This window comes from Dama dama, chromosome 28 (genome assembly GCF_033118175.1).
Source record: "Dama dama isolate Ldn47 chromosome 28, ASM3311817v1, whole genome shotgun sequence".
In the NCBI taxonomy this organism is placed as follows: Eukaryota; Metazoa; Chordata; class Mammalia; order Artiodactyla; family Cervidae; genus Dama; species Dama dama.
The window spans coordinates 38,064,811-38,089,390 of NC_083708.1; the positions used below are offsets into that span (position 1 = coordinate 38,064,811).

General features: G+C 36.0%; 1 protein-coding gene across 3 annotated transcripts in view; it reads left to right on the plus strand.

Moving 5' to 3' along the window:
* REV3L (REV3 like, DNA directed polymerase zeta catalytic subunit) overlaps window positions 1–24,580 on the plus strand; it is a 178,972-nt gene that overhangs the window by 125,749 nt on the left and 28,643 nt on the right. For all 3 annotated transcript variants that reach the window (XM_061131892.1, XM_061131893.1, XM_061131894.1), the window contains 6 exons: window positions 2,277–2,392; window positions 5,177–5,295; window positions 13,565–13,683; window positions 20,086–20,227; window positions 21,728–21,972; window positions 23,297–23,405. In XM_061131892.1, the coding sequence (XP_060987875.1) occupies window positions 2,277–2,392; window positions 5,177–5,295; window positions 13,565–13,683; window positions 20,086–20,227; window positions 21,728–21,972; window positions 23,297–23,405 (850 nt within the window). The remainder of the gene's footprint in view (window positions 1–2,276; window positions 2,393–5,176; window positions 5,296–13,564; window positions 13,684–20,085; window positions 20,228–21,727; window positions 21,973–23,296; window positions 23,406–24,580) is intronic.

Here is a 24,580-nt window from a genome sequence, read left to right on the forward strand (position 1 = left end):
TGATGAAGTTGCTGTCAACAAAAAGATGTGTTAAGAATCTGGATATTTTAGAAGACTAGTGAGCAGGAATAGTGTTGGGAGACTCTTTTTTTAAGGTTCTAGGACCTTTCTGGACTTCTTTTAAAGAATCAGTCTACACTTAACCTCTGATCTCTGAGTCTGAGTCTTGGCCACATTGTTGCATAGTGCTTTGCTTTCTTTAGCTTCTCCACACTTATGTTGTAATCCCACTCTTTGTTCCAGAATTACCAGCGGCATGGCACTTTCTACCAAGAAAACACTTTTATATGTTGGGGAAAAGATCCATTTGGCTATTGTATTAAATTTATAAGTTTTATTAAGTGGTTTTCTCAGAAATTCCTGTCCTTTTTATATAGAGGAAAGCATATATGTTATCTGTTTCTCCTAACAACTTTGAAGGCTACTTTGTAAGTCTGTAGTGTAACAATGGATCAAAAGCAGATCACCAGATATTGAAATTTACATTAGGGAATGTATTTTATAGGACCCTTAATAGGAAAAATGAAAAGAATAATACTGCAGAGGTTCGAACCTAGTTCTTTTGACGTCAGCCACTAAATCCTTCAGGATTAAAAATAAGGAGACATTTATGTGATACTCTTATTTTTGTGGTCAGAGTACAAACTAAGGCAATTAAATACCCTTTTAAAGAAAATAGCTGTGGAAGAATGACAGAATATTAGAAAATGGTTCTAAACATAGATCCGGTCTGTCCATGATGCATTGAAGTACCATAGATCTGATCTGTGCCACAATTGCAGAGTAGCCAAATATTGCTTACATTAGTAGACTGAGATAATCTTATACTATAGATGTTGGATGATACTTCAAGTGTTAAGTGATATAATCTGGGCAGGTTGGTCATTCCATAATTCAGAATGACTTTAAAGACAGTTATGTGAAACCCAACTTTATAAATTTTTGTGATCTTTCACTCAGCTTTTTGGCTTTTACAAATACTAATACAATAGTATTAGTATTACCAGGGTCTTCCCTGGTAGCTTAGCTGGTAAAGAATCTGCCTGCAATGCAGGAGACCCTAGTTTGATACCTGTGTCGGAAAGTTCCCCTGGAGAAGGGATATGCTACCCACTCCAGTACTCTTGGGCTTCGCTGGTGGCTCAGACAATAAAGAATCCTCCTGCAATGCAGGAGACCTGGCTCCAGTCCCTGGGTTGGGAAGATCCCCTGGAGGATGGCCTGGCAACCCACTCCAGTATTCTTGCCTGGAGAATCCCCATGGACAGAGGAGCCTGGTGGGATACAGTCTATGGGGTCTCAAAGAGTCAGACATGACTAAATGACTAAGCCCAGCACAGTACAACGATCAAAGTAATTTAGAACTTCTCATTTGATAGCATTGCAGTATTTTTTGCTCAAAAGTTTTTGTTCTCCACTAAGACTGTAATCAGTTCTTGTCTTGCCCACACAGTTTTCCTATGAAAGTAAATCTTCATGCTATTCTCCTGTGTTCTGTAATCAAACTTTTTTTATGGTGGTTACTGTGAAAGTCCTCAGAAGAAGTACAAAATGGCTCCTTCTGAGTTAGATGCAGATTGTCAGGTCAGTTCTACCAGTGCAACCATATGACCACAGTGAGCACATTTTTTGCCTAGTTTTTGATGTTTAGCTTCCCCACATTAATCTCACCCCTATTAATATTTCATCCTTCCATTAAACTAAGTCACCTTCCTCTTAAGTTTAGAGGCAAACTTGTCATTGTTGAGGCCTTTCTTTATGTGAGGACCAAGTCTTTACTAAAATTGGAGGGAAAAGGAAGAAGTTTCCATTTTCTTTCTCAGCATTACAACTGTTTAAGGATAGTAGAGCATAGAGGGGTAGAAAGTGACAACAGAATGACCCGGGATATCATTTTCAAAATACAGTATCCACACATGCCTTCATACTTCACCCCATCCCTACCCACATTATATCTTAACTTTACCCTCATTCATGCATTTCACTGGTAATGCTTGCCTCCCTCCCCAATTTTTAGCAGCCTCTTTGCCAAGTCATATCAAGTCAACACCTAATCCCTAATCCAGGTAGAAACTACTTTTGCTTTACAAAAGTAGCTTCAAACTTAGAACTCTAAATGCCCCATTCCTTCCTATATAGAAATTCTATAGGTAAACACTATATTACCTTTTCCCACCTGAGAAATATAATAAAAAATAGATTTTTAATTTTGTAATTTGTTTAATGAAGAAGCAGTTCCTCTGGTTAAAGGTTTAATTTTTTCATTTCTTCTTCAGGTATGATCCTGATATTCTTCTGGGATATGAGATTCAGATGCATTCCTGGGGTTACCTCTTACAGAGGGCTGCTGCGCTGAGTGTCGACTTATGCCAGATGATCTCTCGGGTGCCAGGTAGGACACACTGTGAATGTTTTTTTGTTCAGCTACAGAACAAATTACGAATAAATAAAGACAAGATGATTGTTTTAGGCTAATTTTTAATACTAAATTGTGTAAGTTCTAGATATTATCATAACTCCATTTTATAAAAATTTGAAAATCAAGAAAAGTGAAAGAAAAATGCTGTAATCACTGCTGTAGATACCGTTAGTATATCTGTTGTTTATTTTCCTTTCAGTCATTTTTCATATACATAACATAGGTCGTTAGGGCTTCTCTACTGGCTCAATGATTAAGAATCTGCATGCCAGTGCAGGCAATGTGGGTTCGATTCCTGGGTTAGGAAGATCCCCTGAAGAAGGAAACAGCAACTTGCTCCAGTATTCTTTTCCTGGGAAATCCCATGGACAGGGAAGCCTGGGGGGCTACAGTTCATGGGGTCACAAAAGAGTGGGACACGATTTAGTGCCTAAAAAACAAACAACAACAAAAATACAGGTCTTTATTTTTTTAATGTAGCTTTAATCACACATATATCCCATTTTTATCCAGCATTTTAACATAAGTATTTTTCTGCTTTATGAGATAGTCTCTATAATCATTATGAAGTACAAAATATTTCTTTGACTTGGCATACCATAATTTTGTTTTATTTGTCTGTTTCTATGTTTTAGCTATTTGGTGAGGAAGGAGGAGATGGTAGAGAAACACTAACTGTTGTTTTTTTGGGGGGGTGTCATGCTAAAAGAAATTACATTAATTTTGAAGTCTATTCCTCAAAAGTGTTATTCTAATTGAAGAGAGAGACAATAGTAACATTTATACCAAAATTAGTTTTTTTAAAGCATTTTTTAAATTATGTTTTCTTTATAGTTACCAAATTTTTAATAACTTTGTTTTAAAGCCCCCCCTCCCCCGCCACACAAGTCTGACTAGGACAAAGTAGCATATAGTTCAAGAGGCTTAAAGGTCAAATACAAAATTAGTAAAACCAATCAAGATACCTCCTGAAAGGGGCTATGAAGTCAACAAAATATCCATTGTGTTGGTAAATAGAAAGAGAAGGGTTGAAACTAGAAGATTCAAGGACAGCAATATTTTGAGCTTTGCAAAATCTTAGGATAAAAAGATAGCTGCTTTTAGCTTTTCATGGAATTAATTTTTTGTAGCTGCTTTGTCCCTTGAGCAAGGAATAGTGATATATTTCAGTTTTTTCATCATTTCATTGGGGATAGGGTTCTGAACATTGAGGAGAGGTAGCATGAGTGTTCAGTGCACTTACTAGTTGATTAATTTGTAACGACGTATATGACTTCAGAATAATGAATGAAACTTCCTGTCCTTTTAGAACATTACTGAAACCATTTATGAGGTGGCGTGAAACTGTAGAAAGGGCATGATTTAAGGAGGCATAGCAAAGAGCACTAGTGGTAAAGAGTTCATTCTGCAGAAAAACTACCTGGGTTCAAGCCCTGGCCAACAGGATTTGGATGTCCAACAGGATAGGTTACTTAACCTATTGATAACTTCAGTTTGTTCATCTGTAAAATGGGGATGTAATGGAACTTATCTCATAGGGTGATTGTAAAACACTGAGAACAGTGCCTGAGAACATAATAAACATTGTGTAGGTGTTAAATTGAAACCTTTTTTTAAATTGATTTATAATATTGTGTTAGTTTCATGCAGTATAGCACAGGAAATTATACCCATTATCTTGTAATAAACTATAGTGGAATATAATCTGCAAACATACTAAATCACTATGCTAAACACTTGAAAAAATCTTTTAAGCACTATGTCTCTAAAATAAAGAAGAGCAGTAGGTGTGTCTACATGGTCTTTATAATCAACTAACCCAGGTTTAGAATGCTAGTTTTTGTTACTACATGACCTGGGGCAAGATAAAACATTTCTGAATAGAAAGTATAATTTTTATTTTGCACTATAGTACAAACATAATAACGTAGCTGTTTTAAAATAAAATAATGTTAGTAAAGTTCTTGGACTCAACAGACATTCAGATACCGTTGTTGTTCAGTTGCTAAAAGTCGTGTCTGACTCTTTGCGACCCCATGGACTTGCAGCACACCAGGTTTCCTTGTCCTTCACTATCTCCTGGAGTTTGCTCAAACTCATGTCCATTGAGTTGATGAATATACTTATTATTCCAGAGCCTCTAATCAACAACATTCATTTATACCCAGTGTTATATACTAGAAACACATTTTGATTTCTATTCTAGATATAATCATCACTTAGAAACTAAACTCAGAAGTCTATATGCTATAAGAGGTATTCTTCAACTAGTTCTCTGTATATAATTAATAAAATTTCATCCTCAGTACAAACGTCATTAATTAATGTCAACAAATTTTCGGAGAATTGTTTAGGTTAAAAATTCTACCTTTTTTTTTGCAAGAAATGACCAGTTACATAATAAATATTTTTCATCCAAACACCAAAGAGTGATGTGATATTAGGTATTCATAACAGTAGCACCAGTAATTATCATATTTAAAGAGAAAAGGATTTATTTTAAAAATACATGTGTGTGTATATATGTTTTATTGTTAAAAATATGTAGTTTTAAGATACATTTATTTCACAAAATTCTTTTATAACTTAAAGAGGACAGAAGAACCTATCAAAATGATATTCTCTTAAGTCTAACACAAAATAGACTGTGAATTACATTTAATCCTAATCTTCATTTTTATTATTCTCATTTTCTTATGGTTTGCTTGGAAATTTGATTTCTGTGAGTCCTGATGCAGTCTGTATTCATTTCTATAGATGACAAAATTGAGAATAGATTTGCAGCCGAAAGAGATGAGTATGGATCAGATACAATGAGTGAGATAAATATTGTTGGCCGAATTACACTAAATCTTTGGAGAATCATGAGAAATGAGGTAAGGTACTTTATCTGAAATTTGGTTTGGAAGTAAGAGATTAGATCAATATAATGATTTAATCATTACAGAACATTAGTGTAGCTTCCTATGTAGTGTATGCTTCTTTGTGAATTACTTTTATTATACTTAAGAGTTTCAAAAACAAAAACTACTTTCTAAAATGCAAAGCTATAAAAGTACTTAACTTCATTATTGATGATTTTGTCCCTGTTTCTGTCTGAGCACAAATAGCATTGGCTATATAGGTCTATAGCTGTCATAAAATGTTATCCTGTATGTATGGAATGTTATATAATTTCATCACTTTTTGCTCTTAAATCATTTTTACACAAGGCCAGATAAACTCAACTTGGCCTTTTTAATTTATTACAGTAAGAAAAATTTAGTGTAGACATGGGAAAGAACTTTTTGAAATTAGGATATTTAAAACCTAGGTGAAGTAATTAGACTCCAACTAATAAAAATAAATGAAAAAAAAAAAAGCCTAGGTGAATTAGAAAGGGACTTCCCTCGTGGCTCAGTGGTAAAGAATCCACTTGCCAATGCAGGAGACATGGGTTTGATCCCTGGGTCAGGGAGATCCCCTGGAGAAGGAAATAGCAACCCACCTTAGTATCCCTTCCTGGGAAATCCCACGGGCAGAGGAGCCTACCTGGCTAGTCCATGGGGTCACAAAAGAGTCGGACACAACTTAGCAACTCAACAAGAAATACTGGAAAGACAGTACTTGGAAATAGTTAATAGCACATTCCAGTTGAGTCTTTGGAGACGCAGATAAGGAGTTTTGGTAATATGAAACTCTCTTACTAATATGCAGTCACTCTTTCACCAAAAATGTAAGAAAAAAGATATCTACAATAAATCGGTCTATTCTCAGATTTTGGACTTATAATATCAGATAAAATGTTTACATTTTAAAGAGGATTCTATTCTTCAACTACTTCCTTTTGAAACTGTGTTCTGTTTCTATTGTACATTTATTATTTGTTGTGATCTTTTCTGGCTCTTCCAGGTATATATAAAAATTTGTATTTGTAAAGTAATTAGCCTCCAACTAATAAAAATAAATGAAAAAAAAAATTGTATTTCCAGGCATGTTCTCTGCAATTCTTCTGGGACCTGTCACACAGTAATTCTTCCAGATAAGGAAATACACTCTTTATATCAAATTTAGGTATTCTTGTTTTTAAAAATAATCTTATTTATTCATTCATTTATTTAAGGCTTTGCTGGGTCTTCTTTGCTGCTCGAGCTTTTCTCTAGTTGCTGTGAGTGTGGGCTCCTCTCTAGTTGAGGTGGGAGGGCTTCACGGTCACTCGTTGCAGAGCTCGGGCTCTAGGGCACAAAGCCTTCAGCAGTTGCGCTTCCCAGGCTCTCAAGCACAGGCTCAGTAGTTGTGGCACACAGGCGTAGTTGCTCTGTAGCATGTGGGATCTTCCCGGACCAGCAATGGAACTTGTGTCTCCTGCATTATTAGCAGGCAGATTTTTTTTTAACCACTGAGCCACCAGGAAAGCCTTCCCATTTTTATTTTCTCTCTGCACCATAGACCTGAAGTTATGCTCACATTTTATCTAATTTGAAAATGTACCATATATTTATCTACTTGAGGATAATTTTATCCTGTTGTTTCTTCTTAAAATATTGTCAGCACAATAATGCCCCAGTGATTTCAAAAATACAATTGACCCTCAAACAACAGCTTTGAACTGAACAGATCCACTTACTGATGAATTTTTTTCCCCAATAAATACATACTACAGTATCATACAATCTGCAGGTTGGTTGAATCTGCAGTGCAGATATGCAGACATGAAGAGCTAACTGTAAAGTTATACACAGATTTTTCAACTGCATGAGGGTCAGTGATCCTAACCCCTGTATTGTTCAAGGGTCAGCTGCAATCCCTAGTGACACGGCACAGGATGTGAAAGGTACAGAGATTATGAGGCATTTGTTTCGTATATTCTATTATATATTTCAGACTTCAGTCTCTGATATTGCCTGGAATGAACACATAAGTATAAAAACACAAAATTAAATTATTGAGTCTTAGTTTTAGGGGTCTTTTCATTCCTGAAGATTCAAAAGGCAGCTCTAACAATTATAAATTATTAGCTTAAAACTCACAGTTTAAAGAGTAAGTATTTTTTCAAAGTTCAGAACTTTCTTTAGTCCTTAGGGAAAATTCAAGTTCAAGGACTTTGTCTAATTCTAGGCTGAATATATAACGTCTCTGCTCTTTTTTTGTATCTGTGGGGAACAACTGTGAGAAAGTTATGAGTAGGGTAATTTATCCCAGTCTCCCCAAACTTTCCTAGATGAGCCAAATTAGATTATCACTTTTTTCCTAACCCAAAGTACTCTTGGCAATTTGGAAATTTCCATGAAATTCTGAGTACACTTGTAGGAAGTATTGTCTTGTATCTCAAGTTGTACAGAACTTTAAGGGTTATGATTTTGGCCCTAAGAATTTCTTTATATTAGAGGCCCTTAGACTATTTTTTTCTGGATTTAAACAGTTCCAGAAGCTCCTTTTTATCTTTATTTCTTTGTATCTCCCTATGGCACTCAGCTATTTCTAACTCTATTGTTGTTTTCTTTAATCTTTATATTTGTTTTTAATATATTCTTTATTAAAAATGATTTATATTTTATATTTTTAAAAAACAGAAGAGTTTGTAAAGTGAAATCCCCTTGTTCTTTCTAGGATACCTCAACAACAGTTGCACCACCCAGGTACAATTTATAGCTGAATGGATATCTTTTTTTAAAACGTTACTTTGGATTTAAAATTTGTTTTATTTTTTTAATATACTATTAATAGTTTTCACTGTCCTGCATAACTTTAACATAGAATTACTGCTATTCCCTCTAGACTCTTGAATCCTCAGTAACAAAGTGCCTCTTAATAGTACTCATGATATACTTGTTGACTACATGAATGAAAGAATAAATGACTCTTCCCCCAAAGGATTTTATTTAGAGAACTTCTAGATATCAACTTAATCCAGGCTTTTCAGGAATTTGCAAAGTAGGTTGGAAATAGATCAGTTTCAACAAATAGTGAACTGATTCAGTTCAATAGCTATTACAGAATGCTATCTCTAGTGCACAGATCTGGACAGATCTGTTTTAGATATAGATCCAGTTAAGTTTCATATGAAATTAAGATTAAGGGTATAGCTGTTTCCTCTATTTTAGCAGGCAGGGAGGCAGACTATTGTTGCAGATATAGTTAGGTGGGTTCATGTGAGGGTGAGAATTTGTGTAAGCTCTCTTTGCTTCAGTTTTCTTTTTTCTAATAATTTTTAAAATATTATTTACTGTTGGCTGTGCTGGGTCTTTGTTGCTGCTTGAGCTTTTCTCTAGTTGCAGCGAGCGGGGGTTACTCTTGATTGTGGCATGCAGGTTTCTCGTGGTGGCGCCTCCTTGTGGAGCACAGGCTCAATAGTTGTGGCGCATGGAATTAGTTGCTCCACGGCATGTGGGTTCTCCTCAGGTCAGGGATAAAACCCATGACTCCTGCATTGGCAGGCAAATTCTTTACTACTGAGCCACAAGGGAAGCCCCTGCTTCAGTTTTCTCTGTGAAATAAGAAGCACTGTTTTCAGCTGAGAGTGAGCAGTGTGGAGGGCCTCTTTGGGTTTGAAGAGAGAAGTGTCATCTAGGAGAATTTGAGAGTGGTTAATTAAGAAAATACAAAAAAAAAACAAAAAAAAAAGAAAGAAAGAAAATACAGAAGCTAGGCATTGACTACCCAATTGAGATTTGCATCAGGAAAGTAAAGTGATACCTGCCTACTGTGTTCAGATTCACAGATACAAGTGCAGAGTAACAGAGGTTTAGATTTGAGCACAGCTTGCAGGCAAAGAATTACGGCTTTACTAAAATTGAATTAATTACAAAGGAAGCAGGAGGGGGCAGAGAACCAAATGTTAGTGTGAGGTTAGGATTATGATAACTGACTGTGAAATTGAGCTAGGTTAGGAGCAAAGAGGTCAAGGCACCAAGGGGAGTAAACCAGAAGGAGACAGTGTTAAGAGGATGGGTTGCATGAAATTATGGAGAGGATACAATTACTGGTAATCACAGGTCTCAGAGTATGATCGTTGGGTTGGTTAAGGTGATACAGAGGCACTGATGTGATTTTCTCTCAGAGGCTTTTCTCCTGGTGGTAGTGTAGAAGGGGAGAAGACCAGAGGTAAGGAAACCAGTAAGAACATTATTGTAATACCTCAAATGAAAGTTGACAGTGATAGCAGGATTCACAAAACCGTTTAGAGAGTATGCAAGAATTGGATGTACAGAAAGATGAAGAGGAAGATATGTCGAGAATGATTATCAGGGTTCCGACATAGATGGTTTAAGATCACATTTAGATGGGAAACTGAAGATTAAGAATAATGAGCATGAGGTATCAGTCATGTATCCACATAAATATACTCAGCAGACATTTAAGTAGGAAAGTCCCAATTGTGGGGTAGAGTGGATGAGAGGTACAGCCTTGGAAGTCACGTTAGAGTGTGGATGCGCTCACCAAGAAGTAAATGGAGAGAGCCAGCAGGGTTGACGCGCAAGCATAGTGTTTTTGTGAATGAAAACATTTTGAGAAACAGACAGAAGAATCAGATGCTAAGGAGGAGTAGTCAGATAATAAGTTCTCTGAGGACAGAGAGCATATTTGAAATGAGTGTGGGGGCAGGCAGTGATGTGTATGTATACACATATCTCCCATATATATGGTTTTGATAGACCTTACAGGTGTATAGGAGCCAAATGAAACATAAATGATATATACATTTTGAGGAAAGACAGATCACTGTTGAGTCTTGGTGCAGAGTGAGGAGTGAGTGGGAAGGAGGTACAGAGATGTTCCTGGTGTCAAAGAACACTCTGGGAGATAGACTTGTCACCAATAATTGGTGTGTAGTAGGGTGTAGGGTAAGCAGCTGTAACGAAAGAATACCACCCAGCATTAAAGAATGATGGAATATTGTCACATTGAACAGCTATTGAATCTCAAAGGTAAATTTGACAAAAGAAACCAGATAAATTATAGTACATATTAAATGTTTCCATTTAAAGTATGGAAATACAAAGTTTTAAAATGAACAAGCCTAGTCTATAACTTTGATGAGTACTGTGTGGGAAAGGGCACAAGGCAGCCTTCCAGTGCCCTAGAAATTTCTTCATCTATGTGGTGGTTACATGGATGTATACATACATTAAAATTCATGGGTTCACTACAAATTTGTGTTCAGTTCAGTTCAATCGCTCAGTCGTGTCCGACTCTTTGTGACCCAATGGACTGCAGTACACCAGGCCTCCCTGTCCATCACCAACTCACCTACTCAAACTCATGTCCATTGAGTCAGTGATGCCATCCAGCCATCTCATCCTCTGTCATCCCCTTCTCCTCCCACCTTCAATCTTTCCCAGCATCAGGGTCTTTCCAAATGAGTCAACTCTTCATATCAGGTGGCCAAAGTATAGGAGTTTATATTCAGGACTGATTTCCTTTAGGATGGACTGGTTGGATCTCCTTGCTGTCCAAGGGACTCTCAAGAGTCTTCCCCAACACCACAGTTCAAAAGCATCAATTCTGCGGCACTCAGCTTTCTTCACCGTCCAACTCTCATATCCATCTATGACTACTGGAAAAACCATAGCCTTGACTAGACAGACCTTTGTTGGCAAAGTAATATCTCTGCTTTTTAATATGCTGTCTACGTTGGTCATAACTTTTCTTCCAAGGAGCAAGCGTCTTTTCATTTCATGGCTGCAGTCACCATCTGCAATGATTTTGGAGCCCCCAAAATAAAGTCTGTCACTCTTTCCATTGTTTCTCCATCTATTTCCCATGAAGTGATGGGACCAGATGCCATGATCTTTGTTTTCTGAATGTTGAGCTTTAAGCCAACTTTTTTACTTTCCTCTTTCACTTTGATCAAGAGGCTCTTTAGTTCTTCTTTGCTTTCTGGCATAAGGGTGGTGTTATCTGCATATCTGAGGTTATTGATATTTCTCCTGGCAATCTTGATTCCAGCTTGTACTTCATCCAGCCTGGCATTTCTGTATAAAATTTATGTCAATCAGAACTTTTAATTGAAGACTCTGGGGAAGTGAGGAACAACTGAGGGAGTAAGGTGATAGGATAATAGGGCCCAGGCACTTCCTCATTGTCTCCTTCCACTTTGTCCCTTTCCTCTTTATTTCCTGGCTCCTCTGCAGTGATTCTCTGAATGCCTCTCCACATTCTGAGGAATTTGTTTCTGAAGTGACTAACCATTGTATATTGCCCATTGACTCTATGAATGGAAACGTGTAACCATACCTCTTATCAGCCGATTCCTTTATCAGTAAATAAATGGCCAAGGACTGCAATACTTTCTTCCTTTATATTAGTTCTGGCTTTGATCTCTTGTACATAGTACATTATTCCAATGTTTAACTCACTTAGATTGCCTTCTAAAACAAATAACAAACTCCTAATTCTTACTTTTAGATTCATATGTCAACTTGTGGAGTAAACCACTCTAAAGATTGGGAACATTCCAAGTATCTTAATTTTAGAGTTCATGTTTCTTTCCTTTTACTTATAGCTGGGATTATAGCTGAGCATTTTCACACTTCTGTGACACTAATAAGACCCAAAGTAGAGTGGGTGCTTCAAGGTTATAATATTTTAGCCTTAGTCCAATTTATGAAATAAACTATTTTATCTATTTTAATCTATCTGAAATAAAATCAACTCAGAATATAGGTCTGCCATCTGCCTCAGGTATTACAGACCAATTTCTAAAATTTTACTCAAGTGTAGTTTGAGATCACAGAATCTCCCAGTTAATCCTTATAGATCAACTTACATGGCAGACTTCAAGTCTTCCCATAATGAAAGAGCTGCAAGGTTATCTTTTCTGGAGAGATTTTTTGCTTGTTTTAATGATGATGTATACTCTAGCAGAAGTATTGGTTTGGTCTGAAGTGCTGTACTCCATGTTAGGTAATCTACCTGAGGTCAGATGTTTGGTTCCATTTTCTATGAAACTAGATAGAAAAAAATTGTAAACTAAATTAAAATATTCATTAACATGTAGAAGAATCATTCAAGTATGGGGATTTGATAATGAGTTATTTATTTTTAAGGGAAGCACTCCAGGGCAATACCAATTTTTGTAAAAATAGTAGTAATTTACTTCCAAGATAATGTGTTAGTACCTGTTTTATACTGGTGACTTTATAATAAATAGGCTCATCCCAAAGTTTAAAAGTCTGTGTATCCAAGTATAAGTTACATACACACACTCCATGAAATATGCCATACTTTGGTGCTATTTTTCTGGAGATTGATAGAAATTGTAGATAAAGTGAGACCAGTTTGGGTCACTGAACTGAGATGAGCTTAATATTCAGTCTCTGTTTTGTACTTGTTGGATTGTAGAGGTAGAAAAGAAAGTATTTTAAAATTGTAATATACAAATGTGAAGTGCTATTTGAACTGTTCCTCACAACCTCAAGCTGCCTTAAGAATGGTGACTGTTGATTCCCTAATTTTCATTTACAGTGAAATAACTGTCTTTGTCTAGATTGCTGTGTCTTGTAGGTATTTATGAGAGGTCATCTAGCTAGAGGTAGATGTTTTTATGAATTTGGACCCTTTTCCAGTATTCTTTTCCCAGTAACAAAGCTTTCACTTACATATTTTGAAGATAAAGAAACATTTCTTTTTCATCTTTTGCTTTGGGAATGAAGTTAAGTGACTCTATAATGTCCGTGTATTGGGGCTTAGTACTGATGTAATTCTTGGGAGCAGGATGAACGCCTGCCTTTAACTAGGTAGCTCATTCTGGAGTCTGTGGGAGCATGTAATCAGCCTGTCATCCAGGACCGGAAAGTAAGTGTGGCAAGAACAGAAAGCTAACCTGCTTGATGATCACCTGTTTGTCAGTGTTTGTGCTGGCGAGATATAAACGGGAGTGACGAGAACTGGGATCTCTAAAGTAAGTATTGTATGACCACGTTGAATCTTACAGGTCTGATTATTTTTCCAATTAAATGTTACTTTAGTACAAACATTTCTGTCCAGTAGGCTGTGTCTACACAGTTTTAAATTAATTGTGATTAAATTGTAACAGATTATTTTTACAAGTAGCTTTCATATCATATGAAAAATTAGAAATAATATTTAGAATCTTTTAGAAACCAATTCGCGTGAAAGTATGAGTGTTATTATAATGGAGTTTTTCTTTTTTTTTTCCCCTAGGTGGCTCTAAATAACTACACCTTTGAAAATGTGAGCTTTCATGTTCTTCATCAGCGTTTTCCACTCTTTACTTTGCGAGTCTTATCAGATTGGTTTGATAACAAGACAGATCTATACAGGTAATGTTTTATAACTCTGAAGAGGATAATATCTCTTTTTAAAAATCAGTAGTGAAAGTGGAAGTCAGTCAGTTGTGTCCAACTCTTTGCGACCCCATGGTCTATACAGCCCATGGAATTCTCTAGACCAGAATACTGGAATGGGTAGCCTTTCCCTTCTCCAGGGGATCTTCCCAACCAGGGATCAAACCCAGGTCTACTGCCTTGCAGGTGGATTCTTGACCAGCTGAGCCACAAGGGAAGCCCAAGAATACTGGAGTGGGTAGCCTATCCCTTTTCCATTGAATCTTCCTGACCCACGAATTGAACCTGGGTCTCGGCTGCACTGCAGGCGGATTATTTACCAACTGAGCTATCAGGGAAGCCCTATTACTGGAGTATAATTTATATACAATAAAATCTACACATTTAAAGTATATTGTGCAGTGACTTTGAAAAATGTATACCCCCTGTAATCGCTACCCCAATCAAGATAAAGAACATTTCTAACACCCAGAAAATTCTCATACACAGCTCTGTCATTAATCTAACTATTCCTTAACCACCCACATAAGTACAAATTGAATTTCTATTACTATAGATTAGCTTTGCAGTTTTAGAACTTTGTATTACTAGAATTATTTACAGACTACCCTTTTGTGTCTGTCTTCTTTTAAGAAACTCCGCGTGTTTTTTGAGATTCAACCATGTTGCACAAACCAGAGTTTGTTCCTATTTATATTAATGAATAATATTCATTTGTATGAGGATACCACAGTTGACCCAGTCACCTGTTGAGGGACAGTTGAGTTGTTTCTGGTTTGAGGCTATTGTGAATAAAACTATATGCATACGTTTTCATTTCTCTAGGAATGAAATTGCCAGGTCACGTGATTAGCATGTTCAATCTTTTAAGAAACTGCTGAATTGTTTTCTTTTCAGTTCTTCTAGTGCAAGACTGCTGGAGGCAAATTCTCTCACCTTTATTTATCTGAAAATGTCTTCATCTCACCCTTATATTTGAATGATATTTTCACTAACTCTGGAGTTGAGAATTCTTTTTCTTTCACTGCTCTAAAGATTTTCTTCCCTTTTCCTGTGGCCTTCATTATTTCTGATGAGGATTCAACAGTCATTCTCCTTTTTCCAGTGTATGGAAAAGTCAGGCTTAATGAGTGGATGGCTGCTGCTGCTGTTACTCTGTACACAGAGAACACAGGCTCAGAGTGAAGACGGGTTTATTCACTTCCCCAGGCCCAGAGTTAGTCTTTGAGAGTTCCTGTTTTCCTAGGCCCTGGGGATGAGGCTTCTTCAGCATTCCTGCTCATCCCACCATGGCGATGGACCTCCGCTTTGCATCACTGCCAGGTCCTGGTCCAAGCAGGTTTCCTGACTCTCGCACAGAGGAAAATGGCTTACACTTCTACTCCTGCCTCTGCAGTGGTGTTTCTTTGCCTGAAAGCTATGGTGGGAATGTTTCTTTCCCCTTTCCTAGTGGTAAACAACTGCTGCTTGTACTTGGTACAAGGCTCACAGTTGAAACAGGGGAGGTTTCCTGCCCCTTCCCTCTAGTGCAGCTTTTACTACCAACCTTCTCCCAGCCAGAGACATCTTTGGCATCTCTTCTTTTCCCAAAGATAGTGAATCTCTGCATAAACCCTAAGGATTGGAGAGTTTCCTCCTGGTCCCACAGCAGCTCAAGGTTTCATGTGAGAGAAGGGTTGGAGGAAGTTGCAAGGTTTCATTCCTGTGTGCCCTGTCCTAGTGTCTAGGGCTTCCAGTGATTCTAGTCATGCTGGCTCATACATGATCTTTAAGAATTTAATAACATGTTAACTGTTTCCTTCTTACCTGCTTTTATGACAGTTGCCTCTCCCTCCTGTTCTCTACCAAAGATGAAATATGTTATGTGTCCTGTCTATCCTTCAATGGGTTTGAAACTATGAAATTTAGTTCACCTGATTCTTTTACAACCTCAACTTACTTTTGGCTTCAATTAAACTTACAATTTTGTATATTATCCAGGTTTTTATCATTGTTAGACTGGAATGACGTGCTTTTGCAGCTTTCTACATCTGAAGCAGAATTATATTTTCCTGGCTGTTTTCAAGTTTTTTTCTTTTTGCCTTTATTTTCCATAATTTACTATGTATATTATACTAACTGACAGTGTCCCACAGATCCTTCAGGCTCTGTACATTTTTCTTCATTTTTTTCCTAATGATCTATCTTTAAGTTTACTAACTTTCTTCTGTTGTCACCAACCTGCTGTTAAGAACAACCAGTAAATTTTGTATTTCAGTTATTTTCAGTCCCACATTCTCATTTGGTTTTTTCTTTTGATAGTTTCTGTATTCAGCTGATTTCCCCGTCCACTCATTAAGACTGTATTTTTCTTTTAACTTTTTGAATATCTCTTCTTTAGATTTTTGAACGTATCTTGAAAATAGTTTCTAAATTCAGCACCTGGCCATCTCTGTGTTAGTTTCTGTTGACTACTTTTTCACTGTGGGTCATGTTTTTTTGTTTCTTTGCATGATTATATAATGGATAGTACTGATGTTCTGTTGTACAGATTCTGGATTTTTATTATCCTCCTCTGAAGCATGTTTATTTTTGTTCCAGCCAGCAATTCAGTTATTGGCTGATCACCTTGAGCTTGTGCATACCTGCTTTTTATGCTTTGTTAAGATGAATCTCTGGAAAACTGAAAGTGCTAAGTCCCTCCAAGTGGACAAGACTTGGTCTCTATATTCTATCCCACAGGCCTATTGTTAGTGCTTGGTTTTAGGTATGCCTGCAGTGACCTTTATGCCTTACTCCCAAGACATGGTTTTTCTGAGCTCTCAGCTGAATGCTTAGATTGTTCATAAGGGGTTAATGAAGTCTCTCCACTCTGGCATGGCCAGACCTTCAACTACAACACTGTCTTACAAGTTCGGTTCCAGAGCTACTCTCTAGTAAGCCTCTCCCTGCTCATTTTTCAGCATAGCCCTGGGCCACTCACAAGAAACCCCCATCTGTACTACTAACTCCTAACTCCTGCCCCTTGCACAGATGCCCTTTTCCACAGATTGCAGATACAGCCTGCCTGAACTCTAGACTCTTGTCTTCTCGGCTTAGCAGTATAGCCACACTTTGCTCAGACCTAGCATACTGCATTGGGTTTAGGCAGTTATCTCCAGGCAACCTGAGGCTCATCTTATATCAGTTTCCATTCTCTCAAGGAGCATCGTCCTGCACTGCCTATTGGGTCACTGCCCAGAAACAATTACCCTGAATCTTTTATCCAGGAGAGCTAGTCTAGTACCAGTTACTCTTCTGTAATCTGAAATGAAAGTTTCCACCTCTGCTTTTCTTTAAAGGTAAAATGGATAGTTAATAAGCTTAGAAAATATCTGAATAAAGAACATAGTCTTAAAATTAATAGAGCTGCTTACTGAATTATAAGGACATATGATGGTGAGGATAGGAAGATTGAGCCTTAAAAACAATTTGCTATATTTGGAGTAACTGCTTTCTGAGCATGTGCACTTGTCCTCCAATCTCCTTTAAGGAAGCTCAAGGAAGCGAAGTGAAATCACAGAAAGTACTGAGTTTATGATCCAAGCCCTATAGAAATAGAAGCTTAGGAGAAGTTATATACCAGTAAATAAAATGAAACTTGATATTAAACTTAACATTAATAACTACATTCAGTGGTTTGTTTATAAACCTTAGAGTGCTCTAAATGTATATTTTGCTACATCTAATTAGGTGTTAACATAGGATGATAAGTATCTTTTTGCCAAGTAAAATCAAGAAACTGGACTTCATATTTTTAAAAGAATTGACTGAATCCACATATATGCATTATCTTAGCTTTACATTTGGCTGTATGTATTATTGAAGGATTATATGAATGATCTAAAATAATACATATTAAAGTGTGCTGTAGTTTTTTTGCCTGTCAAACTAAAATAATTTTTAAAATTGCAATCCCTAGTGTTGACAAAGATGCATAGAAGCACTTTACTAGTATGAATGTAAATTATTAAGATTATCTGAAAAGCAGTGTGTCACTTCATATTAAAAAGACCAAATCTAGGAATTTATCTTAAGGAAATATTTAAACATCTATACATAGACTTAACTACAAAGATGCTCATCCCTGGTGGTCCAGTGGTTAGGACTCCATGCTTCCACTGCAGGGGGTGTGGGTTTCATCCCTGGTTGGGGAACTTAAGATTCTACATGCCACGTGGGGTGGCCAAAAGAAAAATGTTCACCACAGCATTGTTTATAGAAATGAAAGATACTCAACAAATCCACTAAATTGTTACAACCATACAATAGTATACTCAATAGCTATAAAAAATACATAAATGTGGAGAAATAGTCACAGTACATTGTAAAAAATGCAAGTTATAGAACAGTATTTCTATTAATTTTACTTTAAAAATTGAGTATTAATAAAGTTTAAGGGGTTTTTTTTTGTTTGCTTCATTCTTTTTAACAGTTTTATTTGGATGTAATTCTCCCACATACCATACTATTCACCCATTTAAAGTGTACAGTTCAGTGGTTTTTATTGTATTCAAGTTGAGCAACCATTACCACAATAAATTTTAGAATATTTCCATTACCCTTCATCTTGTAGCCATCACCCTCCAACCCTCCCTTCTTCACCACCTCCTCCCTCCCATGCCCATTTTAAGCAACCACTAACTTACTTTCTGTCTCCATAAATTTGCCTGTTCTGGACCTTTCATATAAGTGGAATCATACAGTATATTGCCTTTTGTGACTGGCCTCTTTCAGAATATACAGTCCAGATGCATTCATGTTGTAGTATGTGTTAATACTTCCTTTTTTACCAAATGATATCCCATTGTGTGGGTATAAACCACATTTTACTTACTCATTCATTAGTTGATGGACACCTGAGTTATTTGCACATTTTGGCTATTTTGAAAATGCTGTTATGAATATTTGTACAAGTTTTGGTGTAAATGAATATTTCCTTTCCTCTTGGACATATCCTTACGAGTGGAATTGGTCAATCATACTCTGTTAAATCTCTGTTTTTAACAATTTGAGGAACTGCCAGACTGTTTCCAGTGCAACTGCAGTATTTTACATTCCCACTGCAGTGTGTGAGGGTTATAATTTTTCTACATCCTAACACTTTTATTATCTTTTTAATTATAGGGTGATTTCTTTTTTTTTTTCTTTTCATGTTCATTTTCTCATTTTTTGTATGGATTAATCATGTGTCTTAGGAACAGTTTTTTAAATAATTTTATTGAACTATTATATGACTATCTTGTTTCAAAAACCACATAATTAAAAGTTGCAGTATATTTGAAACTTTATATTCTTTAAATGAATAGGTTTTATTCTTTATCATATATCTTTGAGTCATTTTTATAGTCTAATAACATAATACTAAAATCAAAACTTCTTTCATAACTTTGGTGAAGGTTTTTGTTGTTTGCTTTTTTTGGCTGCACTAGGTCCTCATTGCTGCACAGGCTTTCTCTAGTTGTTGCAAGAGGGGGCTACTCTCTAGTTGCCATGCACAGGCTTCTCATTGTGGTGTCTTCTCTTGTTGTGGAGCACGGACTCTAGGGTGCGCAGGCTTCAGTACTTGCAGCACATGGACTGAATAGTTGCAAATCCTGGGCTCTGGAGCACAGGCTCAGTAGTTGTGGTACTTGGGCTTAGTTGCTCACCGCATGTAGGATCTTCTGAACCCAAGGATCAAACCTGTGTCTCCTGCATTGGCAGGTGGCTTCTTTACCACTGGCCACCAGGGAAGCCCTATTATTTGCTTATTTATAAAAAGGTAGGGTAAAGAGGTTTTCAAGGTTTAAGTCAAGGTTTAAGTTTTCACAGGAAATACTGCTATGACATATTTGTTTACCTTATGTGTGGTCTCATTAAAATTATTTTCCTGATTTTTCTAAATCTCCACCAACCAAATTACCATTTCTTCCCATAAGACTCCAGTGCATACTTTTATTTGAGACTGGTATTAACAGTGATGACTCAAAGCTTCCATGTTCTTTAAAAGCCTATAGATAAAATAATTATAATTATGTAATTATTGCATCATCAGCAGTGGCATCTAAGAGAGTGTTACTGCTTGCCAATGCAAAAACAGAGTAAGATCAAGCAAAATATTGAAAATAATTAATCTTATCACCTTATCACAAGTACTGTTTTGAACTTTACATATTTCCACTAGGTTTTATGCCCTTGAAATATCTGCAATTTTCTAATCTTTATCTACCCTTAACATATTTTGCTAAAGACTCCATCATGACTCCCTTCTAAAGTAACTTCACTTTTAATAGGTAGTTTTTGGCATAATGAAAATGTACTAGTTTCAAATACCCAAATTTTTCCCAAATGTTCATAGCTTGGATTCTCTTTTAACAGATGGAAAATGGTTGATCATTATATTAGCCGTGTCCGTGGAAATCTCCAAATGTTAGAACAGCTGGACCTAATTGGGAAAACCAGTGAAATGGCTAGACTTTTTGGCATTCAGTTTTTACATGTACTGACAAGGGGTTCACAGGTAGGAAATCAATTTTCTTATACACTTGAAAGTTCTGTGTGAATGATATACTTTGGAGAAGTTGAGATGATCTGATTTTTTTAACTTTGTGTCTGGTACCAACTAATATGTAGCTGGTTAATCAAATCCTGTCATTTTGTTTTCTAGAAAAGCTTAATTTCACTTAATAGCTTTAGTTTTTTATTTTCTCTCCATACCAACTTTTTGACCACTGCTGAGTTTTACATGGTACTAAAAAAATAAATGGCTGTGCCCTTGAGGATGATATTATGTTCCTAAATACTGTCATTGTGATTAGGGATGCTTTGAAAGCTGCTTAGAACTGGAGAAGCAGCAAAAAAAAGTCTACCTCTTTTGTTATACAGTTCTACTTTTGGGAGTTCCAAAACTTCCAACAGATAACTAATATTTAAAAAAAAAAAAAAGGAAGGAGGATTTGGGAATCAATATAAGTGGGCTATATCACTTTTTTTTAAATATTAAAGAAAAATGGGACCTTAGAAGCCATTTAACTTATATCACTCTAATTAGATTCCCAAGGATATAATGAAAGATTTTGTTTAAATGTCTTGCTGAAATGGTTTCCTGCTTTTATTCGACAAATATTTATTTGAATACTTTTATTATGTTAAATAAACACTGTGCTAAGCCATCTGGGATACTATATTAAATCACTCAGATTCCTTAACCTCATAAAATCTTTTATTTTAATTATTTTATGTCTATAACATTTCCCCAGTGTACCAATTCAGTAAATATAGGAAACCTAGAGCTCTAATTACTTTAGCAATACTTGTTGCTGTATTTTATTTTATTGCTTTATATTGATTTTACTTATTTATACTCCCATGAGTTTCAAAGCCTATTTGAGCTGGCTTATAATAAAAGGCAGAGAGATACCTTAAAACCATATGAGAACATTTCAGGGAACCTATACTGGTTCTTGTGAGTGCTTTATTTCCCCCCTCCAAACTACAGACTGTCCACTTTATAGCTGTTACTATAAATGATCAATAACTGCTTGATTAATTTTTGTGACGAACCATTATTAACCTGTCTTTCCATTTTGGAATCCTTGTGTTTCCTTCTTGGGAAATTGAGATAACATTTATCCATCTCAAGTCTCCTGATTGCCATCCTCTAGTTTTCTCGAATAAATTTTTGAAAGATTATTGGCCAGCTTTTTTAATGAAATTGTTACATTGTACAGCTGTCTCTTCTACATCTTTTATTATGATTTGGCTATTTTTAAATCTTAAATGTAATTCTGTCTTTTTAAAATTGACTTACTGTATAAGTTATTTGACATATTTTATAGTTTTTATAAAAGTTATAAAAGCTGATTAAATAACCAATACTATGTAACTGTCGTGTGAGAAAGTCATGCAGCTGTATTCTGAAGAACAGAACATCTCCCACCTGATTCTCGACATATTCAGAAGACCAGTGTATTTGTTCTTAAGTCTCTTCTTCTCCCCTTCCTTCCGCCTCTGCCTGCAGTACCGTGTGGAGTCGATGATGTTGCGTATTGCTAAACCGATGAACTACATTCCTGTGACACCCAGCGTACAGCAGAGATCGCAGATGAGAGCCCCGCAGTGCGTGCCCCTCATCATGGAGCCCGAGTCTCGCTTCTACAGCAACTCTGTTCTCGTCTTGGATTTCCAGTCACTGTATCCTTCTATTGTGATTGCATACAACTACTGTTTCTCCACCTGCCTCGGTCATGTGGAAAACTTGGGGAAGTAAGTTGTTTTCACATTTACAATTATTTTGTTATACATCATACTTCTTACTAAACTTAAGACTTTGAGTGTCTCTCTGAATATGAGCCTGCCCTCCTGAGCAGGAGGAATGGGCTGTGATACAGCTAGTCCGCTCTTTGTAGTTGTGTGTATGTGGGTCATTGTATGACTAATTCAGCATCATGGATAGGTAACTCATGTGAACAAGACTGTAAATATGATCAGCCTTGCAATTTATTTGTTTCATTCTTCACGTATATCTGTTAAATAAGACATATTTGTTATATCTTGGTAAATATAATCTTTGTTATATTTGTTATATCTTGCTTACCTTCTGTTGAATAAGAATTATATAAAATTTATTGGTATAAATCACTTTTCAGTGGAACAGTTTGAGGATTATGATCTTATAACTTTAGCTGTGACTTCCTCTTGACTTTTCTTAGAAATAGTTTTCTTTTAAAAAGTTACATTGCCAAATGTTAGATTTTATTCATATCAACCAAATTTTTTTTCGTAAGAAATGGCCTTCCTTTATAATATTTTTGTGTAATTAAAACCAAGTGTTATAGTTTTAGTCTGAAGTATATTCACTGCTTATAGAAAGCTTTTATGGGAACTGTATCAGTAATTCTGTCTTTTTAATAAGAATAGGAATTTGGAAAAGTTGTTTACAGTCTTTTTGAAAGTGAAAGTCGTTTAGTCGTGTCCGACTGTTTGTGACCACATGGATTATAGTCCATGGAATTCTCCAGGCCAGAATGCTAGAGTGGGTAGCTTTTCCCTTCTCCAGGGGATCTTTCCAACCTAGGGATCAAACCCAGGTCTCCCACATTGCAGGCGGATTCTTTACAAGCTGAGCCACAAGGGAAGCCCAAGAATACTGGAGTGGGCAGCCTATCCCTTCTCCAGTGGATCGTCCCGACCCAGGAATTGAACTGGTGTCTCCTACATTGCAGGCAGATTCTTTATCAACAGAGCTATTAGGGAAGCCCTTACAGTCTTTTTATTTAAGGTTTAAATTTTTCTTTAGGTAATTTAGTGTAAAGTAGTCCTATGTTGAGATGAAATCTGGTATTTTAGTATAGATCTTTCCCATATGTTTTAGAATAATGCCATTTAAGAAATGTTTCTTTTAATAAATTGTATTTGAAGAGCTGCTTTTTGGTAGCTAAACAAATAAACATTACTAAGTATATGAGTTCATGTTTAGATGTTTAAAAATGAATTTCCAATAGAATTAGAAAGATTCCTAAAGTTGCCCAGAGTCTCTGTTCTATGATTTGAGAAAGTATTTGCTTGATTTTTTTTTTTTCCTTAACAGGTATGATGAGTTCAAATTTGGCTGTACCTCTCTAAGAGTACCTCCAGATTTACTTTACCAAATTAGGCATGATATCACAGTGTCCCCCAATGGAATAGCTTTTGTCAAGGTAATAATCTCATATAAATGAAAGATATCAACTGTGATTTAACCTTTGGAGAGCTAATGGTCTAGATATTGTTGGCATATAATACAAAAAAAAAAAAAGCTACTTCAATATCTCAAAAATATCAAAGATACAAGGAATCTTCTAAGAAATTTTTTAAATCATTTTTTAATAATCTTATTTTGCATGAATTTAGGTTTAAAATCTTTTGTTAGATTTTAGTTTTTTAATGAACTATTGCAAGAAATAGATTGCATATATACCTCCTGCCCTCTATTAGAATCTGGTAGACTTAGCTAGCTATGTGATAACCACAACAGTGTTAACTTACAAAGATTACAACTGCTTTAATGCATACACTTTACCAATTCTATATATTTTCAATTAAGACTGTCTTAGAAATGATATTCTAATATATTTATTGATTATATTTTTAAGAAGATACCCAGACTTAATCGAGTCCTTTTTTCTCTCTCTGTCTCCCCTCAAAAAGAGAGTAAAAAGCCTCATAAGTGAATAAATCAAAGGCAAATAGGAAGAGATCTAGGAGAAGATTATATTGCCTCTCATATGCCAACTTCATTCCTTTTTCTATTTCCTTAGCAGTGAGTCTGTAAGAATCATGGGACAGTAGAGTGGTTGGTGGTGGTAGCATGGGCCCCACTAGCCCTCAAATTCATTCTGGTGTACTTAGCAAAAGTAGCATCATTCTCTACCAATCCAAGGATGCTGTATTTAAAGAGTACTCTAAAATTAGCCACTTAGATATTAGGAAAAATTTTACCACAAGAGTTCATGATATATTCCATTTTGGAAAATGTTACAATTTAACAAATAACACTTCATGTCTTAACATAAACATGGCTGCTTCAAAAGGTACACAGAATGAATTAGAGGTTAGAATATGTTTTCATTGCCACATATCTAGTAGCTTATTATTTTATCTCCGTTTAACAGCATTATAAGAACTTGCATCTACATTTTGACCCAATGTGTAAAACTTAATGAAAGTTAGATTTTTATTTTATTTTATTTTTTTAGTATTCAGGAGTGTGATTATACTATCCCTGAGATTTTAATTGTTCAGTCTGACATGCATTACCTTGCACGTGTCTGTGAATCATCTTCAAAGTTAATACTGTTTTGTGATTTTCATTCCTAGTGGAGTTCTCGTAAAT